Source organism: Plenodomus lingam (assembly GCF_022343315.1).
Source record: "Plenodomus lingam strain CAN1 chromosome Unknown contig_13, whole genome shotgun sequence".
Lineage (NCBI taxonomy): Eukaryota > Fungi > Ascomycota > Dothideomycetes > Pleosporales > Leptosphaeriaceae > Plenodomus > Plenodomus lingam.
Genome location: NW_027093931.1, coordinates 394,380 through 421,430, shown reverse-complemented (window position 1 = coordinate 421,430; position 27,051 = coordinate 394,380). Strand labels below are relative to the sequence as shown.

Here is a 27,051-nt window from a genome sequence, read left to right as displayed (position 1 = left end):
CTAAAAATAGCTATATTATATTTTAAAGTTATATTATACTAAAAAAATTCCTAGTTTCCCTTAGATACTCTACTAAAGCTACGCTAACCCTTTATATAAGTAGCCTGTGATTAGCCTAGAAGTTTATATCTAGCGCTAACTATATGATTAGCCTAGAAGTTTGCAGATATTTGCTAGCGCCGCAGGCGTGCATTTAGCGGAGCGTCTGATCAGATAAGCTAGGACCAACCGCGCTGTGTCACTGCATTTATCTCGAGTGGTGTTCAGACGACAATGGCTTTTTATTGATTTCTTATGTGATACCTGATTATGAAACTGAGTTAAAGGCAAGTGCTTACAGCGGACTTGGGCCTTCGTATGAGTCAAGGCTGGCAATTCGGACTTTGCGACCTCGAAGCTTGACAGGACACATTCACGACTCACTCATAGTGGCACTAGAGCCAAATTTTGAGCATAGTGGCAATCTTATAAATACTTAGGCCTACACCAAGGTTACCCAGAAGGATGGCCATAGCTAGGAACCGCTATTCGCATGTTTGCCTAACCTCAACCAGCCCATCCCACTTTTCGTCAGCCCAAACTCTATCAAATGCAATTTCAAAATAACAGTATGCCCAGTTAGCGGTAGACTCAATTCAAACGAGATTCAGACTTAACCACAGATTTAGCGCGCTTAATGTATATTACAGCCTCTATCAACGTCGATTATGCAAAACTCGTACTTAACAGAGACAAGCAGCCATGCCTGACCCAGTGCCAATGTACAAACACCTGGGTTGATATTAGGGCCCTGTGCTTATATGCTTCGAGTTCGACTAACTTGTTTACCTATATTCGGATTCTCTATAAATTTGGCAAGGGCCAACACGAGTAACTCTTTATATGCAAAGCTAACGTCTGCTGAACTTTTCATGGACGATACGGTTTTGAATGTATTACAGAAGCCTGTTGTGCCTTGAGCTTCAAGATTTCAGCGAGGCTATCGCATATCAGGGATGGTATTAGTCTCTATATAAGCAGCTCACGCGCGAAGATGGACTCATTCGGCCGTCGGTAATCACTGCTTAGTGATCAGTCTTTCCGGAGCTTTTCGAGATATATTCAGCTTGGCAGGTGATCTAACAGATATCAAAGAGACACTATCAGGTTCGTCAGATATAGTAATGGCTGCTTACGGGTGTTCGATTTGCTCTGGCGTTGGCTGCTGCGTGAGATTTGTCCTCTCGTGCCGGATTAAGCACCTCTTGGTCTGTCACTCTCTCCCTGGAGGCATAGTGTCTTCTGTATGTTGGTGTATGTTAATTGCGTCGCATGTATGAGTGTGCTAACCAGAAGAAATCAAAAAGATTATTGTAAATGCCTAGTGAATTTTGGGTCGCGAGGATCGAGGCATGTATGATATATAGATAAACATAGGCAAAGGAATAGGTTGGTCTAGGTGAAATATGACACTGAAGCAAGAAGAGGTGGAAAAGGTTGGTTTGAGAAGTTGAGTTACAGTGAACAAACTTTATAGCTTCGCTTTAGCAATGCCGTCCTCTTCCTCCTGTGCCTTCACCTTAAGTACCCTCCTTAGGATTTTACCCGACACGCTCTTTGGGATCTCATCCACAAATCTCACCCCACCTCGAAGTTTCTTGTGGTTGGCAACCTTCTTGTCTAGCCATGAGATAATCTCTTGCGCTTCCTTCTCTGTTTTGCCTAGCCCATCCTTTGGCACAATGTACGCCCGCGGGAGTTCACTAGCGTGATCCTTGCTGTACACGCCAATCACACCCACATCCTCGACGCTCGGATGCGAGACAAGTATGCCTTCAAGTTCCGCAGGTGGTACTTGGAACCCCTTATATTTGATAAGTTCCTTCACGCGGTCTGTGATATAGAAATTGCCATTCTTGTCTTGGTAGCCAACATCACCCGTCTTGAAGTAGCCATCAGCCGTGAGAGCATGAGCTGTACCTTCTGGGTTGTTGAGATAGCCCTTGAAGACATTGGGACCTTTGATCCAGAGCTCACCAACTTCGCCTACTGGCATCTCCTTCTCATCTGCGGACATGTACTTTGCCGTTTGATATGGCAGAAGAAGACCGACGGATCCAATAGTCTTATTCCAGTCCTCCCACGGCTGAGTGTGCGTGGTAGGACTGGTCTCTGAAAGCCCATATCCTTGTTTCACGGGGATCTTTAGCCTCTTGTACACTGCTTCGACTAGCTCATGGGTGAGAGGGGCAGCTCCTGAATTCATCATCCGGATTGAGCTAAGATCATATTTCTCCACGGAGGGATGCTTGCTCAGTAGTAGCACAATCGGTGGTACAACATAGGCGAACGTGATTTTGAGCTCCTGGACGAATCGACAAAAGTCTTCGAGATCAAATTTCGGCATCACTACAAGCTGGAGACCAGAGAACATGCTTTGATGGATCAAACAAGTGAGACCTAATAATGTCAGCCTGGTATAAGGGTTCGGGATCTTTTCAGGTAATAGACGACGAAAATCTCGCTCTGGGGTTTACATTGATTGAGATGGGCGTGTTTAGACATACCATAGATGTGAAAAAACGGCAAGAAAGCGAGGAGTTTGTCGCCTTCTCCATTCGGACCACCTGTGGGTTTCAAATGGCCCGCTTCTCCAGCCTTAATCATCATTGTGTTCGCAACGATGTTTCGATGCGTGAGCATGACACCCTTGGGATGGCCCGTAGTCCCGCTAGAATATACCAAAAATGCCAGATCCTCTGCCGGGTTAGAAGCCTTTGTTCTTCTATGCCCTAAGACTCCGGCTGCGCTGATGAGGCTTGTGAAGTGTTTGACTCTGTAGGTGGGGTCTTTCTGATCCCCCATGACGATGACCTTCTCGACCGGGATACCGACCTTCTTTGCGGCCTCTTGAGCATTCTTGATAAATGGCAACTGAGTAACAATAGCCCGGGCACCAGAATCTTTGAGTTGAAATGCGAGCTCTTCGACTGTATAGTTTGGATTTGCAGGAGACAAGACGCCTCCGGCCCAATGACATCCCCATGTTATGGCGGGGGTATCAATGCAATTTGGCGTGTAGAGTGCGAGGACATCGCCCTTTTGCCATTCCCATAGATCTTTAAGTCCTCTTCCAAAGTTGATAGCGGCATCTTTCACTTGACTGTAAGTATAAGATCGATTCGTGTATGGGTCCAAGTAGATGACTGAAATGCGCCGTAAGCTCGTGATCGACGATGCCTTGTTTAGAAGCCGATTTACCTTTGTCATCTGCGAATGGTTTATCCTTTCTTTCGAATAGAAAGGTCCACTGGACCCAGCATTAATGATGTTTCGCGGTAGGTTACTGTTGCATACTTACGAGATCTACATCTGGTATGGGCAAACTAGGAAACTTTGAGTCGGAAGGCATGATGAAGGACTGAGCTTGTGAAATCGATCTTGTACTAACGGCTCCGTGCTTCTCATCAGTTAGGAAGGTGTAGCTGCAAGACCGAAGGGAGACAGGCGAGTCTGGAGGTAGAGTAAAGCCTACGCTTACAAGCTACCCTGGTCTGTTCCGAGGCTAGCTATCATGCCGGCTAGCAGCGGGGACAGTGCAAAGTGTGGTTGGCTGGAAACCCCACACTTTCGCTGTCACCGAGGTTCTTTCCTTTCTCATCATAGCACCGATCGATCTTTTCTTCTGATCTCTCGACATTCGTTACTTCTGTGATGCTGTTTTGCAATCAACATCCCAGATTCAAGTGTGCAGCATGTCGTGTTGGGCCGAAGCAACCGCAGTGGAGAAGATTTCGTTCAATGCATACTCCTGCATCCTCTCTGATGATTGGTGCATAGGAAGTGGTAGGTTACTGATGCTCGCGAGAGCTTTGACCAGAGGAATGTACTGACTGCTTATAAGTACCTAATGGTGGCTACGTCACAGGATGTATACTAGAAGCCGTCAAGGCGCATTTCGACACTGCTTTGGCGAAACAGAACCAGCCACATACCATAGCCTTGCACGTTGAGTTCCTGCGTAGGACGCAGGTTGGTCCAGCTACCTTCAAGATAGATGATGTCAAGATAGGTCGACAAACATCCACTGTGCATGTCAGTATGGAACAGGATGATCGACTAGAAGTGATCGCATATGCAACAAATTCAAATATGGACAACGAGGTCGGCCTCACTTTTGACTCGCAATATCAGATGTCGCCACCTGTTCCGCCTGTTGATCTTGCAAAGCTGGCGCAAGACTCAGATCCACTCTGGGAGCGTCAGCCTGATATGCCTTTTGCAAAGTTCAGAAAGGCATCGACCAAAGTCAATTTCCACTTCCCTCGACAAGGGCAGCCCACATTGGCTATAGCAGACGAGTGGCTGTGCTGGTCAGATGGCAGCAACTTCACCAATGCTTCGATTGGATTTGTCGCAGACATGTTCCCGCAATTAGCCGAAAATTTCAGGCAGAAGGACAAAGGCCCGTTCTGGAGTCCCACACTGCTATTGAATCTGGACGTCAAGAAGTCGCTACCGCCTGGAGGAGTGAAGTGGTTGCAGATCAGAGTAGAGGCGAAGAAGATACAGAACGGAAGAATGGATCTTGAGGTGCACGTGCACGATGCTCAAGGAGATTTAATAGCGCTCAGTCACCATGTTACCCTCATCATGGACGCATCAAGGAACACAGCTGCGAGGAGAAAGCCAGACACCAAGATATAGACTACAATAGACTACACTTCAGGGTTAGTTCTGTTCTCTGGCTGCAGTGCATTGTCATAATTCAGTGAGGATGTGTAATGAAGCAGATATGCCCGACGACTATGTGATTTCCAATCGAGCAAACAGTCCGAAACCCATGAACATCATACGGGGAGATTTTTGAAGATACTGGATTGACGTTTGCCATTCCGTTTCCCGCGTTCAACTTAACTTCAATCAGGCTGTTCTGGTGTTGTTGTTTTGATAGATTTTCCAGGCGCGCACGTGCCTGCTTACTCCTAGCCTCTTGGCAGCCGCACCAACGCCCACAGCCGAGCCACAAATTACATCGCACTTCGAAATCCATCGACCATCGACAACATCACCACCGTCACGATGCCGAAGGAAGTCAAACAGAAGTCTGGCCTCATCGTCGGCTTGAACGCCGGCCACAGTACGTCCCTATCGTTCGCAGCCATGGTGCTCGCGACTCGCCGCGCAGAGGAAAAAATGAAGATGGACGCTAATTCGGTCAACAGAGGTCACCCCAAGAACTCCTGCCCCCAGGATCTCCCGGAGGAAGGGTTTCCTGTCGAAGCGCACTGCTTTCGTCCGCGAAATTGCTCGCGAGGTTGCCGGGTACGTTTGGAAAACTTTCTCTAGAGAGCTTCCACCAAGCCTCTCTCACTCAATACCAGATCTGAACTGACACTTTCCCCACAGTCTGGCTCCCTACGAGAAGCGTGTCATTGAACTGCTCCGAAACTCCAAGGACAAGCGTGCCCGTCGTCTGGCGAAGAAGAGGGTATGTCTTGCTCACCCATATACCGCAATCTCTTGCTTGTCTCGGAGTACAGTCACGATTTTCTGATCATACACTGACAATTGCCAGCTCGGTACCTTTGGCCGTGCAAAGAGAAAGGTTGAGGAGATGACCACTGTCATCGCCGAATCGAGGCGCGCAGGTCACTAGATGGTTGCATGATAGGTGGATGAAGCAACATGGCGACGACCAAATTTTCCGATTCTTCCTGGGCGTTGACTCTTTTCACATGACGGCTCGACACAAACTCGAACCGTCACACAACATACCCCCTAAAAGGATGGCACTCATCGGAGTATGGCAATGAGCATTTGAAAGGTTCACGTACCTAGCAGTGTCACTCAAAATAATGAATGTGACGATCGGTTCACGCCAACGTGCTCCTGCACTTGCAGTCTGGAATGGTGAAGCATAAGCTAATTCAGTGAAGATCTTACAGCACCAGCACGGATGTCAAATTCCAAGTTTGTCCACTACCCATGGCTTACTTTGGGCCGAGAAGTGCTTAAATTAAAACGTGCCTTGCTTGGTGACGAGACTGCTTCTGCTATGCTCTTCATGGATATGAACATGGCTAGAAGTGGAGGTGCGGACATACGTTGGACGGCAGTGTCTTTGCTTGAAATAGTCACAATGAACGAAATGCAACTCAAGTTGATTGTGCCCTGTGATCGAAACTACTTGTTCAGTAGCAACCTTGGAATGTATGCTATGTAGGCGCATTGATAGGTTGCTAAGCAGTAACTTGTGCAGAACCGCAAAATTCCAGCCCTACCCTCAATCATCCTGGCCGATCTTCTCCAGTTTCCCAATCTCACGCTTCTCTCCAGTCTCACCAATCAAGCGTATCCTATCTATACGTGTCTTCTCACTATCGCCATCGGCATCGGCGACAAAGAGGACCAATGAATAGACGTTCTGGAACTTGACGAACCGCAGTTCCAACTTGGCTGTTGCAGTCTCCGTGTCCCAATCCGAATTCTTAAGCTCGATGGTCTGTGTCGCTGGAACATCCTCGGCCTCCTCGAATCCAAGGTTGTGCTGGCGATTGGTCCAGATGTGAATCGTCTTGGGCCGACAGGGCGCTTCGTCGTCGTCGTCGTCGTCTGATACGCAAGACGTGATGTGAATTGTATGGACCTTCAGGTTTGCGGTGAATGGTATATAGAGCATGAGCTGATTGTCCACATCGCTCTCAATCCAATCCTTGCTTCCCTCTGAACCTGATGCTGCCGCCTTGCCTTTGTTTAATGCTGAAGGCGGAGATGTCTCGAAGAGCGTCCGAACGCCACCAAAGTCACTATCTGCGTTCAGAAGATCCAGGCCTCGAACATCTACTGAATCTGTAACATCGCTGTATCCACGTGGGAGTGTGGCGCCTCGCCACCCTGCACTGCCGCTTGAGCTTGCCTCGCCGAAACCTCCAGAGCCGCCACCATCGGTTTCTGCTTCGGCCGCAAGCTTCTTTATGGCTTCTGAAAGTTGTTGGGGGTTGGAGCCGCCGTATTTGCTTACTTGCTGCTTGTTCTTGAAGACGATGAAGGTTGGTGTGCTAGGTAATAACTGTCAGATTTAATCTTAGCAACATATTGGGGGAGCGGTACTTTGTGATGTTGTAGCTTTGAGCAATCTGTGCCTGCTTCACTGTGCTAACTTTCGCAAAGGTGACTCTGTTTGCCCTTGATAGTTGACCGGCTAGTTTTTCATATACTGGGGCAATGGCGGTGCTTGAGGTGTTGTTCTCATTGTAGACTGAGTAACACGCAATCATTAGTATTGACAGTTTGTTTGCTGTATCGGGGGTTGTCATTTGCTTACAATTGACCACAACAATGCGTGAAGAGGATAGCAGCGTGCTCAGCTGACCTGGCGATGAGATCTCAAGTGTACCAGACATATTGTTAGGGGTAGAAAGCGCGTGTTGTTGTGGAGTTGGGCCTGATGCACTCGAGGACCCCGAAAGAGAGATCTTGGTGGGGGCGGGGGTCTGGCGCTGCCATCACCGATCATCCATGTTTTGACAAGCAAACTGCTACACCCGGCAACAAACGAAGCTTCCAGAACACCACTCTATACCGGATTGCGAGAGAAGAAGAAGGAGAAGAAGAAGAGAGAAAACGACTTGTGTGTATACCTGGCCAGCAACACTGGCTATTAGCGGAAGATCTTGGAGCCACGTTGCCTGCCGAACAGTTCCCAACATCGACATCACCACCAGCACGCACCTTGTCATTCCCAACGCCAGCCACATATCCACTGCACAGGTGGCTACATAGCATCCGCAGGCTCGGTGTTCTCGCAACTCGATATCGCAAGCGGTAAGCGCCCTTTTTGGTGTGCTCCGTTTGCGACTCTATACAAGTTCAGTTCCTAATCGACCTTTATGGCAGGCCCAAACAATCTTTTCCTCAGCTTCTCCGAGGCAAGGCTCCTTCATATCGCCAGTCTGATCCTTCTGGTTGAACGTAGCGACGCTACTCGAAGGGCATATCGGTGGGACCGTTGGTATACGCGGGTGGTCTTGCTCGCAAACGTTCCGGCCTTCTTCCTCCTCGTCCACGGCTTATATCGGGTGTTTTGGACATGATGTCACATGTTGTGGTTTTCAACTCGTACGCGAGAACAGTCAAGATCCCAACCACACCTGTCAAGTACCTGACGGAAGTGCGGGATGAGGCCTGCCAGAAGTTTGGGTTGAACAAGGACCAGTATACCCTCAAGTATGTAATTACTGTTGCAGAGCTGGATCCAAATACTAATTGTGCACTTCAGATATAACAATAAGCCTCTGCCTCTGTCCCAGCAAGTACGACTCGCAAATCTTCCTCAAGGCGCTCGGTTGGAACTCGTACAAGCCTCACGGTCACCTACCGTCATATCGGTAGCGCTTCAGCTGCCGAAATCTCGCCTCACACAGAAGTTTGCAAGCAATACTTCTTTATGGGAGATTCTTCGATATTTCGAGAGCGGCGACGGGGCGAACTACAACTTCACGCAGCGCGGAATACCGGAGATGAACGGCGGAGAATCAGGTGCAGGTAGGCTGAATTACGAGATGCCTGTCATCACGGTCATGCCTAGCCACAAGGAGCAGTCGAATTTTGTAGAACTACAGAAAACGCTCAGCCAGTTGGGATTTGAGAGTGGGTCGGCCTTGCTGAAGTTGACGTTCAGAAACAGTGGCATACCCCTGGAGGAGGCCATGACACAGATAACACAATACTTCAAGACCGTGGAACCGGCTGCAATGGGAGCACAGGGCGCGCATGCGGCGACAACTTCACAACAATTGTCGGTGCCGGATCCCATTAAAACAGACTCGGAAGCTACAGACACTAGTGCAAGTGAGCCTGTTCGATACGATAAGCCAGGCCCAGAGCCGATGCAGGTGGACGAGAAGCCAGCTGCAGAGCCGATAACAGAACCTCAGGTATCTACAGAAAATCCCGCAACAAACAACATTGAAAATGTATCTCCAGCTGCAGCATTGGCAGCAGCAACCTCTACAGCATCAGCTGGGCCATCTGAAGCACCAGTCACTTCATCCCAATCTCCACCCCATTCTCCATCACGGCCTCGCAATATCCAGATATTCTCCGCATCAACATCATCAGTGCCTCAAGCTACTCAGAACGACTTTGACGAAAATGACTACCTGCCCACTATTGAACACGCGAAATCACATCAGGCAGCACTGGCCACTAAGCAACGAAACACCCGTCTACTGTCTGATAAGGAACTTGAACAACGAGAAAAGGCTCGTCAAGAAAAGATCAATGCAGCAGCAGAAAAGGGAGGCGCGCTTCGAATCCGCATGCCAGATGGTACATTGATCCAGATGAGCTTCACAAAAGAGGATACGGCAGCTGTTCTCTACGATTTTGTGAAGAGCTTCCTCGAAAAGAAGGAAGAGCCGTTCAAACTCAACTACACTAGTCCGACTGGCCGCCTAGTTCTTGTTCCACAGGATCATAAACGCTTGATTCAAGACCTGCACTTTTTCAACAATGAACTGATCACCTTTCAATGGGCTGAAAACGCGAGTGCAGAGGCACGCGCTTCACGGAAGACATTGTCTGATGAGTGGCAGGCTAAGGCGCAGACGCTGAAGGTGGAAGAAGCCGTGGCATCAGAGCCTGCGGATGAGGCGAAGGGGCAGACTGTTACCGAGGGAAAGAGGAAAGCGGCCATGAGTTCGGAAGAGAAGGAGAATAAGCTCAAGAATTTGTTGGGCAAAGGGTTTTTCAAGAAGACGTAATTGTATCTAGTCGAAAGAGGGGAACGATTAATATAGCATGGCTCTTTAGCATAGACTTAGGGCCTCCGTATACGCGTCATTATGGAATCTCTGTGATGCTTGAATCCGAAAATGGGCATACAATCTGAGAAGGTTTTGCCCAGTCTAATCTGCTTCCCCAGAGGAAACGCTGTACAGACATATGGTAGCAAAAGTTCATCACAAGAATGAAAGTCGAAGTCACGCAAATCGTATGTCCGACCTTTTTCCAGCGAGTGCGCCACTAAGAGCAGACGCACCCGCAAAGTGTATATGATCGGTGATGCAATATGTTTTCTCTGGGAGGTCGGTGACACTTGTGACAACCATGAATAGTAGAATCGTCAAGCAACCGGGGAAACGGACTACCAACCTCTGCCGCACAAAGGAGCAGAAGCAGTACACAGAGTCGACAGGTTTTTATTCAGGTCGACACACTAGCGCCGGTGCTGCAGATTCTCCGGACTCCGGTGATAATTTTTCGCAACATCAAAAGCTGGTTGTTAGCAACTCGGGCTCGTCTTTCTTTTCTTCCATGGCCGCTGATGATATCTTCAATTACATATGATAGGAAGAGAATGATGCAGCTATTGCTGTAACTGATCTCACTCATAACAAGGACTCTGAGGCCTGTCCACGTGGCGCCGTATGCGCAAGCGACCCTTGGATGAGACACCTGCATTTCTCGCAGATTGGAGCAGTCGCAGCTTTGAAACGACAGCAATTGCAGGAGTGCATGTTCTGCCACCACTTGTCACGGCTGCTTCGCTTCGATCAAACATCTCCGTGATTTCCTGGTCTCATCATGGCCAGCTGTCGGCCTGCTTTTGTCGACGGTTTGTGGTAATAGAGACATGTGGGACTGGTTGCAGTCGGTCTTCGTTCAGGCACATCACTCTATGTTGGTATGTTACGAAGCGAGTGCTTTTGTGGGCGGAATCAGCATGTCGAATGCATCAGGTCCTGAAGAGCTCTAGACCCAGGGACGAGAATCGTCTGACGAGTGCGCTCGACGCACAACGTCTTGTAACGGCCCGCTTGAGTCCGACCTATCCAAGATTGCGAAACTCTGCTGTGCCTGGAACATTTCACCTTTGGCATCTGCAGCCTTGTGACAAATCTGCAGCCTTTAGTGGACAACATAGGCTGAATTCAGGTATCTGGGACGCTGACTGCCCGCTCTCACTCTGTATCCACATTCGAGCCGAGACCTCATCATCCACAGTCGACGTTGACGAGCCTCCAACTTGTATCACCCATGTCACGGTCTTACCTTGGGATTACGAGACCTGTAGTCGCGGCAGCTTATTCTGACATTCAAGTCGCCCAAGACCGACGCTATGCCTTGCTTCGATTACGATCTTCTCTGTGTGCACTTCCAAGTCCAAGATCTGCCTAGATCGGCATAACTCGATGAACTGCCTAGCCATCTACGGACCGTCAGTAGCATCCGCGGACCCTTACGCTACATGTGCCGATTAAAGGCCGGCCATCCATCCAACGGAGTCGCCAGGTGAACAATGTGACGATGGCTCGAGAGCGTTCACTGGAGGGTTGGCGGTCAGGCCACGTGCCTGGCCGTGAGCCACTGCGATACTGGAGACATGTGAAAAGTCGAATACGATGAAACATCGCATTGTGTACAGTAATCCACAACTTAATCACTGCTGTTGAAATTGCAAGGGCAGTAATAGATTTGTCGCATCCAAAGATGAGCCGCACCCATGGGGGGCACCTGGAGAAGCCTTATCAGACAGACCGCATCTGTGGTTGCATCTGACTGTCCTTCAAGTGGCATGGCAGTGCGAGAACATGAGCTTCTCATCAGGCCACCTGGAGCATCCAGCTCCCAGTAGCAGCGTTGACCGATACCCCGGCCCCAGAACGGGCCTTTGCGGATCATAGTTGCATGTACTGCCACCTGCCGTTACCAATCCAGAGGCGGTGCTTACCGAAATTTCCCAATTGCACGTCGGCCTGGGAATCGTTTCAGCGGCGTACCTGGCAAAGGGTCGTCCTTGGTCAACTTTATCACACCGCATGAACGTGAACATTGCCCCAGCACAGGTAACCAGCATCAATGTGGGGAAACATTCCAGAAGGACAGTGTCAGGACTCAGGGACCAGTCGTGCGGCTCTCGGGAGATTGCAAACGAGCGTGACCCTGCTCGAGCATGACGCGAATTTTGTTCAAAGGGCTATAACAGCCGTGCCCAGGCCAGAGCGAGGTGGCATCAGCGATCCGCCAACTGCCCGATCGAGTGACATAGCCGTCGTCAGTGCCAGTTTAGCCACGGGACACTGCCGTAGTCTGACGGTTCAAGAAGACAGTGCTGAATGATCCGAGTAATGGCCTCGCTGATACCAGTGGATTCAGACATGGAGCAAGTGTTTCAGCGACATTTGATAACAGATCAACATCCCAGGTCGAAAAAAGTGTGCGTACTTGTACCAGAGAGGGAGAGAGAGAGCAAATGCAAAACTGTCTTGGTGCGGGGACATGGGCCCGATATTGTCTCCAACACGGAATGGCAGCGTCGGGCCGCGGCCTTAGCGGAGGGAAAAAAAAACGCAGGAACGCGAGAGGCACAGCGAATGGAGAAGGTTTGTTGGACGAACCGGCTTTCCTGACAGGCCTTCTGATGAGGATTGGACGAGTCAAAGGCGAGGGTAGCGCATTGATGGCTTGAAGAATGGGCGACCGGGTCCAGCCACAGCGCCGGCCGTCTGGAAATGTTCCCTCGAATGTGTGGAGATCGGGGCACATTGAAAGGTCTCGACACGGCGACGAAAGAGAGAGAGGGAAGGGCTGAATGAGTGGAGAATCGGGTGAGCCGTGTGTGGAGCTAGTCGTGGAAGACATGCGCTTCCCCGGCGCCGGTTGTGTGGCAGGATGAGGCCGGGCACGCTATAGGCAGCCCATCACGGCCCTACCGGATTGTACCTGGCGCAATTCAAAGACCCTGTTTGGGTGGCCAGGAAGCCTCACCCCACCTACTAACGGAGAGCTAGGAGTACCACAGTACACACTGAACTTTCGAGAAGCAGTAGTACCGCAAGTACTGACGTTATGGCTCAGACAATGCACCAGGACTGACATCAGACAGAGGATACTGGGAAGGGATCTAGTCGGCGCCATGGGGAGGGAGTGTGATGAAGAAGTTTCTTTATTGTGTTATTCTAGTTCATTTTGGTCGGTGGTTGCTTGATTTTTTTGTCATCGTCGTCAGGATAAGATAAGCTGACAAGGTGATTGATTATGGGGGATGTTGCTTGACAGTCCGTTCCTGCATTGTACCTGCAGGAGACGCCACCAGTCGACTCTGTCTGTCTGTCTGTCTGTCTGTCTGTCTGTCTGTCTGTCTGTCTGTCTGTCTGACTGGCTGTCTACTCTCTGTCCATCCATCACACAATCAGCAGAAGGGTGCCAATCACGGCATAGTAGTGCATGGTAGTACTTTTTTACCACTTTTACCGTAGACTCTCCATCATTGGGTGTGGAGAGTGACGGCACAGTGGATATGCTACTGTGGGTGGATGTATGATTGGGGCCTGATAGAGTCGACCAAGGCCGTCAGGCGAAAGAAAAAAGACGCCGGGGCGCTCGCCAGAGATGCGGGTGTGTCCCATTGGGCCGCGCAAAAGCAGCAAGCCACTAGGCCATTTTGGGCCCGTGCGCACGCCTCCCTGCACGTCCCTTGGCACGCTCTGCATAATTGGTGCACTAAGAGCTCCAAATAGCTCATAACCATTTGGCAATGCTGACAACTTTACGAGGCGCCGCCATGCACAACTTTCTTACCGCCGCGAATTGGGCCGAACGTGGAGAGACGCGCACGTTAACCCACATCATCCACTCCCACACACCCTACACCCATACAGCAACACCCATACCACCCATACAGCAAACACCCACTCCCAGACTAAGCTCCTACCTGTTGGAGACATGACAAGACGCATCCCATCCCGCCTTATCGATACTGGGAGAAGAGATACGACACGGCCCTTTTTTCTTTTTTGGTTCTTTTTTGGCAGCACCCCATTGCCATCTCCCACCTGCCTACCGATACTTACCACCGTTCCTTCACACATCGTATTGGACGTGCACAATACTTTGTCGTACAGAGTGAAGACCCGACGAAAACATGAGATGAGGTATGCAGGCAGGGTCGGCAAACCTGTCGATCCCAGAATGGCGCAGGCATCAGCCATCAATCATCAGAAATTACAGTCTCTCTACCCTGTATTTGAGTGGTTTGAAATCAATCCAGGGTATTTACAAAAACCCATAGGCAACTGCTTTTTTTCTGCCTATCATGGACATGCTGCTGTTTGGCCCGTGAACCATGCCGACGGCCTCAAGCTAATTTGCGGCGAGCGAGTAAGTACATGTTCATGGATATGCGAATGGGAATTGGCTCGGTATGATCATTTCCATCTTTCTTACCCAGCACTCTGCAAAATCAGCATGGTAGGTGTATCCTTCAACAATGAGCAACGCGCGTAAAGTAGGCGCCTCTGCAACATCACAGCTGCTTTCTTTTAGGACAAGACACCTGGACTATCGTACCGTACCTACCCATCGTGCTGCATAGTATGATAGAAGCTGGGCCATGTACGCTTGGTAGGATATCGTAAATCTCAACTGCGAAAAAGCGAGAGTAGACAGCTGAAACTGGACTGAAAATAAGTAGCAGACGGCGCGTGGGCAGCCGCGGTGAAAGCTGTATGGACCATGTTGGCAGTCTGCCAATCGCGCACAAGAGTCACCTCGCCTTCTCGTCAGCCTAGCATGTTGGTCGGAATGGGTGGCGAGGTGCAGTACACTGCGTCGCACCATGGTGAATAGCCGTCGGCTTCCCCACTGACCAAGGTCGGTCCCTTCCCGTTCTGCCAACACCATCCGGCCGGGCAAATCACACCCAACGGGGATCAGAATCTTGCATCATCGACCTGTTCCTGCGTCAGCTCGGCCTTGTCGAGTCTCGCCCCATGGGTTTGACGCGACGCGCCGTGGCCGAGTGTAGAGTAAGAGTACATGGTATATGGATTTTTTTTTCTTTCTTTCTTTCTTTCTTACTTTCTTTCTTTCTTTCTTTCTTTCTTACTTTCTTACTTACTTTCTTTCTTCCCCTACCGCAGGACTTACACTTTGGTACTGCATGAGGCAGCCTGCAATCATCTCGCAATATTGGGCTCACGGTGTGTGAGTGGAGTCGGGTCAACCATCATGAGACATTCAATCTGTCATCCGACTTGCATGAGCAGCCGTCCGAGGCAATCGATAGGAATGGAAGCGTGCGGCTAGCGCTTGCGCCAGGCTGGGTGTGGGTTGCGTCGAGAGTAGGGTGGATGATGGATGCTAGGATACAAGTAGAATGATGCTGTAGTCAGCTTCTGTGGTGCTATTCTGTGGTGTTCCCATTTGCGAGACCTCAGCGTGTGCCACCGCGGACGATTCGGCTTGTCTCGTGCAACCAGAGTCAACAGAGCGCGCGCGGCGTCGTCATTCTTATCACACACAGCTAGAGGAAGACGCGTCCTGACTGGCAAGCGGACCATGTTTCAAACAAACTTCAGGAACAGGGTCCCTCCCACACGGCACGTTATCGATTGGACGATCGGCTGAACATCCCCGACCGAAGTAATATCGAATGGATGGCGATAAAAAGACGCCGTGCTTAAGTAGGTACTCTAGTCATCCATCTTGTGTGGTAGTGTGTGCGTGAGAGTGTGTTGGTATTGGTGTGTTGCTCGTTGCACGCGACACGAGACTACGGCTCACCCGCACCACGACTCGCGCTGAGAACATGGCGACGGCCAGACCGAACGCTATGCAGAGAGAGTGGGTGTGTGTATGTGTGTGCGTGTGTGTCAGAGAGAGAGAGAGTGAGAGAGAGAGAGAGAGAGAGAGAAAGAAAACAATGAAAGAAGAAGATGACGAAGAGCAGGGGGTTATGTGAATGGGCGAGCGAGCTGGGTCATCAATCGATAGGGCATTATGCTCCACTGCTACTCTACTCTACGATACCTTCCTACTCTATACTCTACCTACCTATAGTACAGATAATTACTACTCTCCACCAACGTCCAACACATCGACACCAACGACCAACCAACCAATGTGGATGATGCTTGCCACCATAGCCTTGAGCCGGAACCGCCGTGCTCGTCTTCATCTCGCGTAGGCTGGCCTGCATATACATGGGGGGGGGGAGGGGGCCGACGAGGGGCGACCAAAGATGGGCTGCATTGGTGCATTAAAGTCATCAGTCACTTACGGCTAGGGCATTGTATATGCTTTCTCTTGCTGCCCTAAGCTTCTGAGTCGTAGCCATCCTTGGGCCTTGCTGGGATTTCTTGTGGCATCCATGGGGGGGGGGGCCAGCAGCTAGGCAGGTCCGCATCCTGGCACACACACACACACAGACGACACACACACACACACACACACACAGGCACAGACACACATCCTGGCAAGCCTGTGGACCGCTGCGCCCCAACGCTTCACACTAACGCGCGACCGTCCGTGGGTGTGCACATCTCTCTTTTCTACCGCCTCCCGCTCGCTGGCCTTCCTTGTATCTAAGGTTTATACCCCGACGCTCTCTTCCCAATCTCCTCGCCTTTTCCAGGTTTCTTTCTTGGTTCATTTGTACATCTACGACTTGTGCAGTGGCCGTCCCCTCTTTGCAAATCTTCCTCGCCGTCATCGCATTGCACAGCTTTCGTTATTACGAACTGTAATCCATTCATTCCCAGCACACACACACACGCACACCTACACAGTCAAATCCATCCATCCATCCATCCCAATTTGCATCTACAACCTGCCCTCTCCATCTATCCAAAACACGCCGTAATACTCAATCACCACAACCAACATCTGCATACCATCAACTTGAACTCCAACTTCAACTCCCTCTAGTCAGAGCCAGCAATTGTACAAACCAGCACACGATATACATCACACCCTAACAGTAAGTGACTGCAACTACAACACTCCAGTGCCCTGCTCTGCTTGGACTTGTATCTGATTTCATCTTCAAAAGTAATTCTCCTTTCGCAATGGAAGGCTCCTATCCAGTCCACCCTGCTCAGGCCATGCAATCACCTTTCTTCTACTACAACCCAGACCCTCAAGGCGAGAACAACCGTCAACACGGCCACTTCACACCTCACCCGTCCGGACAGTCGGCCTTCCAGCCACCAAACATGTTCTACCCAAGGCCATCGTCGGCCAACTCCCACCTGGCCTACCCGCAATCCTCGTACGCCAGCCAGATGCTGACCCCCGTCGCCTCGCCGCAGCCCATGTACCAGAAGCCAGCGATTCTCATTCAGCCCCACGACTCGCCCTACCTGCACCCCTTGGACACGGACTATTCCTTTGCGCCCGCTACCCCTCCTCTGTCCTCCTCTGGTAGCAGCACGAGCAGCCCGCCCTCTTCCTCCGACGTGCTCTCCACACCACTCTTTGACATCTTCCCCAGCGAGACCATGGAGGGTGTGAAGCAAGGCTGCGAGGGCGAGGTCCTCTCCGAGATTCTTTCTGCCGGTTTGGAGTGGCGATCCGCAAGCCCGCCCATGACACCAGGTAGGTGGTGACCAGTTTGGTGCTGGCCGCGCTCTTTCCTGATTTGTGGCTGACCTTCACACAGTCTACATTCAGCCACCTTCGGCTAGTCAGGGGTCCTACCTTCTCTCCGCCACATCCTGCCCCTCGCTTTCCCCTTCACCTTCACCTGTCCCACGCCCGTCTTTTGCTGAGGCGGAGAACAACTTCTGCAACCCTCGTGATTTGACGGTCGCATCTGCAGATCAATCCACACTTCTTACTCTCTGCCCCGGTGACGAAGAACACAAAGTCGTACTCAAAGGTGAATCTGCCAAGGTCTTCGAGCCTGCTCAATCCTGCACAGCCGACTTCACGGGCCTCCCCACTTTTGAGCCTCTGTTTGAATTGGACTGCGAAGACGACTTTGCCGGCCTGGTCAACTTCTCGACGGCCGACAACACCCACTTCCTTGGCAACAAGCGCCAACGCACTGATCTGGTGGCTTTCCCTTCGGAAGAGGACTTTGTTAGCGACGCCAGCTTCACCGACTTTGAAGAGGACTTGGTCCACGGCCTGCCCCTGACACCTGCTGCGAGTGACTTCTCCGACAACATGTCCGGTAACAAGAGGCGATCAGCGAAGAAGGCGCGTTCTGGGCACAGCGATGCCGAGTCAGATTATCACAGTAAGACACAGACATCGGGTGATGATAACACTGCGTCTGGAGCATCAAGCCAACATGAACCAGGTCATGCCGACAACCACACCGCGTCCAGCTCCGACGACAACGCCGCCACCCCGGTAGCACCGACAAGCCGTCGCGGCCGTAAGCAGTCTCTGACCGAGGATCCGTCCAAGACTTTCGTCTGCACCCTGTGCTCTCGTCGTTTCCGCCGCCAGGAGCACCTCAAGCGCCACTACCGCTCGCTCCACACTCACGACAAGCCCTTTGAGTGCACCGACTGTGGTAAGAAGTTCTCCAGAAGCGACAACCTGTCTCAGCACCAGCGCACGCACGGGGCAGGTGCCATCACCCTTGATGTCATGAGCAGCTCCGATATCCAGAACGACATGCAACGAGATGGCGCTTTCGACAACCAGAACCCCGCCATGATGGGCCAGATTCTCTATGATGCTGCCGCCAACGTCTCAAGCGCCAGCTCAGAATACTCTGACATGGAGTCCTCGCCTATCAACAAGAAGCGCAAGAGGAACGAGTAGGCCTACGCTTCTCCCTCCTGCTCGTTGCATCATTTGTTGTTTCGCGTTACGACCCTTCATGACATCTCATCTGGTAGAAGGCTTTGATCAGGCCACAGACAGCGTCTTAATATCATGCTGTCATGCACCGGCGACTCTGCTAGACTCTTGGCACAGGTATATACGGTGGTCGGAGCACTTTCTCATCAAGGCTTGGCAAAAGCTTGCCAGTTTTTCTTCCCCTCATTGTATTCACATTCCCACTTTGGTTGCACACTCATCCAAAGTGGGCTTCCTCTCATCACATCAGCGGCTTGCCTTAGCGTCGCAAATTGGGTTCTGGCTTTTGGACTGGGGGATACGGCGCCTTACACGGCGGACGGATTAGATCTGGTGTTTTTATCTGGTTTTACTTTTACGAAGGCATGGCCCATACTTTACCGGCCATCGTCGCCGCGTTTCCTCTCTTACCTCATCGCACGATTGTGTCTTTACCCCTCGTTGTAATCGGCATCGCGCATGTCAACGTTCTGGGAATATTCTATTCTCTCTTACAACTACAACTGTAATTGGTTTAACCTCTCCTTTGGCTCCGCAATATCTATTACTTGCGCCCATTGAAGGTTACAAGTGCTGGCACTGTCCCAACTTCATACACATAAAATACAAATAGTACACTTTCAACCCTCGAATTGGTCCGATTGTGAGTGACTGGATTCCTCTAAAGGCCTTTGGGCTTTGCTTTTTGTGTGATTATGTGACACCGGAACGGGACCGAAGTCTTATCGATACCCTCTCCTGTTCGCTTGCCAAAACAGCGATCCGTTTAGCGCAGATTTGGACCCTTACCTAGCGGGTACCAGATCCAAATTGATAACCTTCATTTCTTCCTTGTAGATTGACCTCGCGGAACGCGGCCCTGCCCGGAGGTTCCCCTGATCTACTGCATGCTTGAACTTTACCTTGAATGCATTCCTTGCCCACCATGTCATCATCTCTTCATGTCATCGCGTTGATCTCGGGGGGCAAAGACTCGTTTTTTTCGATCCTTCACTGTCAAGCCAATGGGCACAAGATCGTAGCCTTGGCGAACGTGTACCCACCACATTCAACGACCAGCAGTGATGACATCAACAGCTATATGTACCAGACGGTGGGGCATTCTGTCATCCCGTTGTATGAGCAAGCGCTTGGAATACCACTTTACAGACAAGAAATCACGGGCAAGACAGTAAACTCAAGTAAAGAGTATGCAATCCCGTTGGGGAAGCAAGACCAGGACGAGACAGAGGATTTGGTCCCCTTACTCAGACGAGTCCTAGAGGCACATCCGGAAGCCAATGCTGTATCCACAGGCGCCATTCTGAGTACTTACCAACGTACCCGTATCGAATCGGTGGCTCTCAGGCTAGGCCTTGCGCCACTATCATACCTGTGGCAGTATCCGCTGCTTCCGCCATACACACAGTCATCGTTGCTTCAGGATATGGCAACTGTTGGTCAGAAAGCCATCATCATCAAGACGGCATCTTGTGGTTTGGACGAAGGGTTCCTGGGACTGGATGTGGCCGCGCAAGCGACCGTCGCAAAGCTAGGTAGAGCCATGGGACGCTTCGGTGAGGCAGACAATGGCGCCATCTTGGGTGAAGGTGGCGAGTTCGAGACATTGGCTCTCGATGGGCCGAGGCCTCTTTGGAGAAAAAGACTCGGGCTCGAGGTTGGATCTCCGGATCTGTTGGGGGGTGGGCAAACGGTGCAGACGATCAAAGCCAGTACGCTCAAAGACAAAACCGAGGATTCAGAAGAGGAGGTCTCGGGACCCTTGAGGATCCCAGAGCTGTTAGATGAAGAATTCAAGGTTGTGCTGGCAACAACGGATCGCAACAACGACAGTCGGTCCTTATTCTCTGACGAGGGAACACTTCTCAATGGGCCCCATGGGCTTGATCCCGCAGCAGCCAAAAGCACGACAGCATCCCTTGCTATCCCAAGAAACACCATCAATGACACGCCCACCCTCTTCACCTGTTCTAATCTAACTAGCGATACTTGCCCGACATCCTCGTCAGGCTCCCCCTCGCGCCAACTGACAAAGATCTTCCTTCGTCTCGACCATATTCTTAAGCAATGGCATGTTTCTAGATCTGCAATCAACCACTGTACACTACTCCTTCGCAACATGAGCAGTTTCACTGTTCTTAACCCCACTTATGGTCAATACTTCAGCAATGTAAACCCGCCAGCCAGAGTGACGATGGCAGTGGGAGACATCATGCCGGAGAATGTGGACGTCATGCTCAGTGTCATTGTAGATAAGGATGAGAAGGACGGCAAGGGCCAGGTCATTAGATCCGTTGACAGACAAGGCCTACATGTGCAAGGGAGAAGCTACTGGGCACCAGCAAATATAGGACCATACAGTCAAGCGATAGCTGCGCGGCTGCCACTTGGCGACCAGAAGGCTGATAGCGAGGCCAAGATTGTGTATGTTGCTGGACAAATCCCCTTGATCCCAGCATCAATGGAGGTGTACAATGAGCATGATTTCAAAGGCCAGGCAATACTCTCTTTACAGCATCTCTGGCGGATTGGCCGCGTCAAAGGGGTCAAGTGGTGGACGGCAGCTGTAGCCTTCCTACCTACCTCTGAGCATGCAGAGGAACGAGTGTGGATTGCACAACAAACCTGGGCAGCTATACACATGCCTCATGCAGAGAAAGAGTCTGATTATGACGACGACGACGACGAAGAGGCAGAGATCGACCCTTGGGACCGTCTCAATCGCAACCATGGCTCCCTATTCAACAACACCACCTACCGCTCACCCATACCCGATCCAACAGCCGTCACAAACGCCACCACGCCCGAGGCATCACCGATACCACCTTGCTTCGTCGTACAAGTCTCGTCCCTCCCGCGCGGTGTAGATGTCGAATGGAGCGCCACCGGCCTCACATGCCCGTCCATCACTTTCACCCGTCCAGCCCAACACACCCGCCTCACGCGTTCCTCTGCGCTACCAACCCGTTCGCGCTTCTACACCCTAGAGATTCGGAGCCAGAGCGACGTCGACGTTTTGCGTGAGATGGGCCGGGACAGTGTCAGGGAGTGGACTTGTGCGACGCTGTATGCGGGGCCGGGATTCGAGGTTGGGCCGAAGATGAATCTGAGGGGGGTGCAGTGGGTGCCGTGTAAGAGGGTTTGGGGGGAAGGGGGTCGGGAGGTTAGGGGAGTGTTGGTGGGGAGGGCAGATGGAGTGGGGGCTGAGGAGGGCGTCATGGAGAGATTGGTTGGTGGGATGCGGTGGAGCAGTGCTTGAAGGAAATGAGAATTGTCCTTTTTCAACTATTGGATAGACATGGAGGGTGATCTTGTGCCGTCCAAAAACACGGAACATGGTATACATCGTCTCGTTCTAATTAGAAGGAATGATTAGCTTCCCAGCAAGGAATCATTCGCAAAAGTTTGGATGTATTTCAATTCAGGAGCATAGTCACGCCTCAAAGCATTGATTACTGCAAAAAGAAGACATGAATCATAATATTCTCTTTATAACCAGAGACACCATTGTCTGCCCATCAGCACCTTGAATTCCTTGAAAAACACATGTCAGATGGTATTCTTCCCCATCCCCAAGCCTTTATACCCCTTGAACGCCCATGAAAATGCAAATGGATTCTGACCTCGTCTTAAAACCGCTCTTTCATACGTCCGGCCACAGTCCTCAGGTTGCCGTAGACCTTACTTGGGTTCTGGCCAAGAATCAGGCTCACGATAGCCTCGCGGGCAACATGGATATTCTTGAAGCCACCCAGAATGTGTATCTTCTGGTCGGCTAGTACCACTCGCGTCCTACTTGCGTTCTCAATGGCGAATTTCGTCTTGCCATCCTTGCCTGCTATGCGGCCGATGGCGCGACCCAGGTGCTCGCCGTTGAGCGTCTTGACGTCCTTGATCTCAAATGTCTCAATGTAAAGGTCGTCGAGACGGAGTAGAGCAATAGCGTCGTCGACGTCGAAACCGAGAGTAAAGGCCTTGACAAAGTCTTCACCCTTTTGCAGGGCGCCCGTGTCGGTGGTCGAGGAGGAAGTGCGGAGTTCGACGGATTTCGTCTTGATGTTCATGCGGACTTGGAGTTTGAGGTGTTCGACGAGGGGTGGCTGCGGCTCGGAATTAGCATGTTATCGCGCGTGCGAGAGAGGCTGCCTTTTTTTTTTTTTTTTTTTTTTGCATGGACTTACGTAGATTTTTGGCCATGCGCTCTTGAGTGGCGTCATGCGGTGTGGCGGGATAGGTACTTTGCGCTGCTCGCGGCGGAAGGCGAGTGGTATCGACTTTGCAGGCGCAAACTTGGGGCGGTCAGACTCGTCGACCATGGGGGTGTCGTCGGTGCCTGTCTCTGGCGCATCATCGTTGGGGGTGTTGTCTGGCTCCACGTTCATGTCGACCAGCTGCTCGTGCTGGTCATTGTCGGTGATAGTCATGGAGACATTTTCCACACTTTCCTCGGGGCGGCGGTGGAGGAGCGCTGTGGGCACAGGCATGATGTTGTATGTCGTCTGTTCGTGATGGTCGTGATATAGAATTGGTTCCTCGTCGTGTCTTTGTTGCTTGTTGCTCGCAGCTCGTTCTTCCGTAGATGCACAAGGTGTCTAGAGCAGCAGAAAAAGAACACAAAAAAAAAGAAAATGTGTGGGTTGACGTAGAAAGCAAAGCTAACTGTGATGGAATACAAACTCTGGCTCGTTGTATGTATGTGTGGTATGGGCGGGGAGGGGTCAACTGGGCGGAGAGAGGCAGACTATCGATAAAGTCACCTTTCTCCCAATTTCTTTTTTTTTTTGGCGAGGCGAGACGCTTTTTGGGTGCATCCGGCCTGACCCGAAGCATGCTAGTGGACGGGCGGCGACTGGGTCCATCCATTGCCAGCCATTTTCCCTCCAAATGCCAAACATAATGACGTGAAAGCCTCAAAATCCTGTTCTCTTCTTGCCGAATCGCCTGCACTCTAAGCCCTTCTGCCAACGACAAACGAGGACGACGACCATGTTGCGGCCGCGATTACCATGAACAAGAATGTAGGCTTGGTTGCCTGCGCATCCACATGGCGCTCGCTCGCCAGCCAGAGCCTGAAATACAGCGGCAAGGCGGTGGTGGCGGCGGCGGCGGCGCTCCCACAACCAGCGTCAGAAGTCTGGATACGGTCGTTATGGAGGACTGGAGTCCAGAAACGGGCCATTTCCACCTTCACAACCACCACCACAACAACAATCTCGCCTTCCTTTCGTCCCATCTCGACATGGTCTGCTGTATGCCCCCCACGTTCGTCACATGTCGGCCTCTTAACCGCTTCACAATGGCGGGCGTCGCTGCCCCGGTCGAGCCATGTCAAGCAAAGTGTGACGCTAGCAGCCCTCTCAGCCTGGACTAGGCAGGCTTCCTCGAGTGCCTCTTCCCGCAGCAAGAAAAGGAACCGAGGCAGCGAACGTCGCAACAAAAGCTCGGTGACGGATGGCTCGTCCAAGACTCGGCGAAGCCCTTCGCAACAGACACAGCAGGCACAGCAGGCACAGCAGGCACAGCAGGCACAGCAGGCACCACAGGCCACCCTCTCCCCGCAGTCTGCTGCTCCAGCAAGCAAAGACAAATCAGACAAAGCAACCGATGCTCAAACATCTAGACCGCCCCCAGATGGCTCGCATACCCCCGCAAAGCCTCTCCTCGACCGCATTCCCCACACACTTCCACATATATACCGTCCGACCAAGGCAGAATTGTTGGAGGCAGCGTCGGGCTTCTGGTCGCGAATCAAGGTGCACTTCAAGTGGTTGACAATACGGAGCACACGCCCATTCAACGCAGATGAGATTTATGCTCTGGTCTCCTGGATATTGGCAGCCCACATCTTGTGGATCGTGCTGGGCACAACAACCTTCTTCATGTTGACCATCTTCCTGATCAACACGGCCTTTTCGCAGGAGACCCTCGGCAAGTGGATTGGCAACTACTTGACCAAGTCGTCTGGTATCAAAGTAGTTTTCGAGACTGCCGTGGTACCCAAATGGGGAGACGGTGTCATCTCTTTCCGAAAGGTCTTTGTTTCTCGGCGGCCCGGACAAGGACGGGGAAAGGTTACAAAAGGCTCACAGACTGAGATCGCGGCAGCCGCCGCAGCCATTGCCCAACAAGGAAAAGACAGCAAAGATTCAGTTCCCGAAGCTGCAGAGCCAGAGGAAGACACCAATTACACCCAATTCGACATCTCGATTGACACTGTAAATGTCACACTATCCTTTTCAAAGTGGTTCAACGGCAAGGGTCTCCTCAATGATGTCGAAATCAAGGGTATTCGTGGTGTTGTGGATCGAACGTCGGTTCGCTCCATCGAGGGAGTGGATCCCAGGTCGTACAGACATGAACACAACCCTGGCGACTTTGAGCTGGAGTCATTCAAGATGGAAGACCTGCTCGTCACAGTCTATCAACCAAATGGGTTCCGGCCTTTCTCAGTCAGCATGTTTTCGTGCGACCTGCCGCAATTGCGAAAGCAATGGTTATTTTACGACTTCCTCTCTGCCAACATGATGTCTGGCTCCTTTGATAATTCATTATTCACCGTCCACCCTCGACAGACGCACAATTACACTGGCACACAACTTAGTAGTGGTCGTGAAACGGACGATGGCAAGACATGGAAGAAGCACAGTAGAATTCGCATCGACGGCCTCAACATCGATCACCTGAATCGAGGGTATGAAGGCCCCTTTTCTTGGATCCATGAAGGCAATGTCGATATTGTGGCAGACATCATGCTGCCCAATGATGATGATGACAGCATCGCAAAGGTCATGTCCGATATGTACGACCGTGTGGAAGCCACTGTTTCTCAAAATGGACGCAAACATCACTTCTCTGATCATGCAGCACATGGGTTTGATGACCATCATGACGGAGAAGACCACCAGGAGAAGTCGGACGAGGAGGACAATCGCTTCGTGATCATGGATATGCGAGTAAACCTCAACGATGTTCGCGCAGCCGTACCTATTTTCACACGCGACATTTCGTACGTGAACAACGCACTCGTACGACCAATCGTAGCCTACATCAACTCCAGACGCACCTTCATCCCCGTCAATTGCAGGGTGGTAAAGAAGGTCAGAGACTTTGATGGAAGCTGGACACTATATGACAGCGGCTTAATGGAGGAAGTGTCGCGCGAGGTAGGCCATACAACACACTTTGACATCCGAACTACCCACTGACCCATTCCCACAGATGTACGACGCATTCGCCCGGGATGTCCTTGACGACCGGACCATGCGCAAGCGCCGCATCAAAAAGGTTGGTATTTGGACGCTGCAACTTGCTGCGCAAGCTCTCTTTCTGGGTCTAGCTGGTAACATTGCCTAATATACCCGTGCCGACCACGGGCAATGCCAAGGCACCCACATTCTCAACATTCTGTACAATTACGATGAACAAAGCATGGCGTTTTGGAGTACATGATACAAGAGCTGGTTATGATTATGAATGATTGAACTCACGAAATGGGATTGGAGCGTGGGTGGGCACTGCAGACAAAAGGCAGTACTGTGACTATTGGGTAGATACCAGATATCTATAATGAAATGACAGACAGTTGTTGTGGTTTATTCATTATACAAGAGGACGACAGGTAATCTTCACTTTCCAACGAGTCGTTGTGGATGAATGAACCTGGATGGTAATATTTGAGGATCTGCATCCAAGGTGCATTGGCAATGACCAAACTGTTTCTTTGAAGATGATGTATTTAATATATATTTATCGAGTCTCAACATTGCGAGATGTAAAAATACTCCAACCTTGGGCTCAACGCTAACAAAGGAGCACTCACTCTAACACCACTATCTACTGTAGTGTCTTGGCATGTTGACGTCAACGTTCTTTTCGCGGGCCATGGCTGCACTGCTTCTCCACATCTCGCAGAATTCTCACCACTCCGCCGATCAGCCATTAGGTTGAGTTTGGCTTGCGATTAGTGACGCCCGACTGTCAGAATTGAGTTAGGATTGTCGGCCACAGTGTGCGTGTGAGTCAGATTCACGATTGTTGTAGAGTACCGTACAGGCACACGTCTGCAAGGGGTAGGTAGCACAAACAAACATGGGGCGTTTTTGCGAGATTGGTAATCCAGCAGAACTTGAGCCGGCTCATGGCCATGGGGAATAGATGACTACTTTCCTGATAGGGTTATGGAGGGAAGCGCTCAACCGTTTTGTTAGCTTGTGATGCTGTGTCCCCCATCGCTGACGGCATGACGAAATCTGCCTTCCTATCTCCGAAAACTCCATCTTCAGTTTGTCAACAGCATGTCTTGGGCGTCTATTCCTGGGCTCTCTGACTGATTTGCGTCCACGCTTTCAGTCGCGGAATGCCTCTGCGCACATCTTGCTTCCCTTTCCAAGCCTGACATTTGCTCAAATCACTTCTGACTATTTCGTGCACTCTATTCTTGTGTCACTTATCAGCTTGTAACGCGCCTTC

The 27,051-nt window shown here is 51.1% G+C and overlaps 14 protein-coding genes across 14 annotated transcripts; 11 read left to right on the top strand and 3 right to left on the bottom strand.

The window, feature by feature from the left end:
* Positions 1-1,510: 1,510 nt before the first annotated feature.
* On the bottom strand, positions 1,511-3,391 carry IAQ61_001720 (uncharacterized protein; the record flags this gene model as incomplete). Its single annotated transcript, XM_003833538.1, has 4 exons — positions 1,511-2,439; positions 2,547-3,185; positions 3,241-3,289; positions 3,341-3,391. 4 exons carry the CDS (start codon positions 3,389-3,391, stop codon positions 1,511-1,513), a joined length of 1,668 nt encoding a protein of 555 aa, XP_003833586.1.
* A 343-nt stretch (positions 3,392-3,734) lies between these two features.
* Positions 3,735-4,686, top strand: IAQ61_001719 (uncharacterized protein; the record flags this gene model as incomplete). Its single annotated transcript, XM_066095237.1, has 2 exons — positions 3,735-3,825; positions 3,908-4,686. The coding sequence occupies 2 exons, from the start codon at positions 3,735-3,737 to the stop codon at positions 4,684-4,686; spliced, it is 870 nt and encodes a 289-aa protein (XP_065954721.1).
* Positions 4,687-5,061: 375 nt separating this feature from the next.
* Positions 5,062-5,638, top strand: RPL36 (60S ribosomal protein eL36; the record flags this gene model as incomplete). Its single annotated transcript, XM_003833536.1, has 4 exons — positions 5,062-5,119; positions 5,205-5,304; positions 5,389-5,470; positions 5,558-5,638. 4 exons carry the CDS (start codon positions 5,062-5,064, stop codon positions 5,636-5,638), a joined length of 321 nt encoding a protein of 106 aa, XP_003833584.1.
* A 199-nt stretch (positions 5,639-5,837) lies between these two features.
* IAQ61_001717 (uncharacterized protein) lies at positions 5,838-6,205 on the top strand (the record flags this gene model as incomplete). The annotated part of the gene is made up of 2 exons (XM_066095236.1): positions 5,838-5,865; positions 5,919-6,205. The coding sequence occupies 2 exons, from the start codon at positions 5,838-5,840 to the stop codon at positions 6,203-6,205; spliced, it is 315 nt and encodes a 104-aa protein (XP_065954720.1).
* A 60-nt stretch (positions 6,206-6,265) lies between these two features.
* On the bottom strand, positions 6,266-7,385 carry IAQ61_001716 (uncharacterized protein; the record flags this gene model as incomplete). Its single annotated transcript, XM_066095235.1, has 3 exons — positions 6,266-7,040; positions 7,093-7,240; positions 7,307-7,385. 3 exons carry the CDS (start codon positions 7,383-7,385, stop codon positions 6,266-6,268), a joined length of 1,002 nt encoding a protein of 333 aa, XP_065954719.1.
* Positions 7,386-7,429: 44 nt separating this feature from the next.
* On the top strand, positions 7,430-7,951 carry IAQ61_001715 (uncharacterized protein; the record flags this gene model as incomplete). The annotated part of the gene is made up of 2 exons (XM_066095234.1): positions 7,430-7,806; positions 7,879-7,951. 2 exons carry the CDS (start codon positions 7,430-7,432, stop codon positions 7,949-7,951), a joined length of 450 nt encoding a protein of 149 aa, XP_065954718.1.
* A 6-nt stretch (positions 7,952-7,957) lies between these two features.
* IAQ61_001714 (uncharacterized protein) lies at positions 7,958-9,746 on the top strand (the record flags this gene model as incomplete). The annotated part of the gene is made up of 2 exons (XM_003833534.2): positions 7,958-8,208; positions 8,261-9,746. Coding segments are annotated over 2 exons (1,737 nt in total), but the record flags the coding sequence as incomplete, so codon positions are not given.
* Positions 9,747-10,092: 346 nt separating this feature from the next.
* Positions 10,093-10,332, top strand: IAQ61_001713 (uncharacterized protein; the record flags this gene model as incomplete). Its single annotated transcript, XM_066095233.1, has 1 exon — positions 10,093-10,332. One exon carries the CDS (start codon positions 10,093-10,095, stop codon positions 10,330-10,332), a length of 240 nt encoding a protein of 79 aa, XP_065954717.1.
* Positions 10,333-11,844: 1,512 nt separating this feature from the next.
* Positions 11,845-12,105, top strand: IAQ61_001712 (uncharacterized protein; the record flags this gene model as incomplete). The annotated part of the gene is made up of 1 exon (XM_066095232.1): positions 11,845-12,105. The coding sequence occupies one exon, from the start codon at positions 11,845-11,847 to the stop codon at positions 12,103-12,105; it is 261 nt and encodes an 86-aa protein (XP_065954716.1).
* Positions 12,106-13,889: 1,784 nt separating this feature from the next.
* On the top strand, positions 13,890-14,613 carry IAQ61_001711 (uncharacterized protein; the record flags this gene model as incomplete). Its single annotated transcript, XM_066095231.1, has 3 exons — positions 13,890-14,036; positions 14,057-14,145; positions 14,462-14,613. Exons 1-3 carry the CDS (start codon positions 13,915-13,917, stop codon positions 14,611-14,613), a joined length of 363 nt encoding a protein of 120 aa, XP_065954715.1. The 5' UTR covers positions 13,890-13,914.
* Positions 14,614-16,097: 1,484 nt separating this feature from the next.
* On the top strand, positions 16,098-19,297 carry IAQ61_001710 (uncharacterized protein). The gene is made up of 3 exons (XM_066095230.1): positions 16,098-16,744; positions 16,817-17,361; positions 17,426-19,297. The coding sequence occupies exons 2-3, from the start codon at positions 16,833-16,835 to the stop codon at positions 18,541-18,543; spliced, it is 1,647 nt and encodes a 548-aa protein (XP_065954714.1). The 5' UTR covers positions 16,098-16,744; positions 16,817-16,832; the 3' UTR covers positions 18,544-19,297.
* A 192-nt stretch (positions 19,298-19,489) lies between these two features.
* On the top strand, positions 19,490-21,841 carry IAQ61_001709 (uncharacterized protein; the record flags this gene model as incomplete). The annotated part of the gene is made up of 1 exon (XM_003833528.2): positions 19,490-21,841. The coding sequence occupies one exon, from the start codon at positions 19,490-19,492 to the stop codon at positions 21,839-21,841; it is 2,352 nt and encodes a 783-aa protein (XP_003833576.2).
* Positions 21,842-21,979: 138 nt separating this feature from the next.
* Positions 21,980-23,432, bottom strand: PNO1 (pre-rRNA-processing protein pno1). The gene is made up of 2 exons (XM_003833527.2): positions 22,764-23,432; positions 21,980-22,682 (listed from the first exon to the last, which is right to left on the bottom strand). Exons 1-2 carry the CDS (start codon positions 23,064-23,066, stop codon positions 22,212-22,214), a joined length of 774 nt encoding a protein of 257 aa, XP_003833575.1. The 5' UTR covers positions 23,067-23,432; the 3' UTR covers positions 21,980-22,211.
* On the top strand, positions 23,433-26,888 carry IAQ61_001707 (uncharacterized protein). Its single transcript, XM_003833526.2, has 2 exons — positions 23,433-25,745; positions 25,801-26,888. The coding sequence occupies exons 1-2, from the start codon at positions 23,589-23,591 to the stop codon at positions 25,933-25,935; spliced, it is 2,292 nt and encodes a 763-aa protein (XP_003833574.2). The 5' UTR covers positions 23,433-23,588; the 3' UTR covers positions 25,936-26,888.
* Positions 26,889-27,051: the final 163 nt, after the last annotated feature.

Coding starts and splice junctions, on each gene's coding strand:
- PNO1 (XM_003833527.2), bottom strand. CDS start 23,066: ATGCCTGTGCCCACAGCGCTCCTCCACCGCCGCCCCGAGGAAAGTGTG. Junction 22,683..22,763: donor GCGCATGGCCAAAAATCTAC/GTAAGTCCATGC, acceptor TCCGAGCCGCAG/CCACCCCTCGTCGAACACCT.
- IAQ61_001707 (XM_003833526.2), top strand. CDS start 23,589: ATGAACAAGAATGTAGGCTTGGTTGCCTGCGCATCCACATGGCGCTCG. Junction 25,746..25,800: donor TGGAGGAAGTGTCGCGCGAG/GTAGGCCATACA, acceptor CCATTCCCACAG/ATGTACGACGCATTCGCCCG.
- IAQ61_001710 (XM_066095230.1), top strand. CDS start 16,833: ATGGAAGGCTCCTATCCAGTCCACCCTGCTCAGGCCATGCAATCACCT. Junction 17,362..17,425: donor AAGCCCGCCCATGACACCAG/GTAGGTGGTGAC, acceptor ACCTTCACACAG/TCTACATTCAGCCACCTTCG.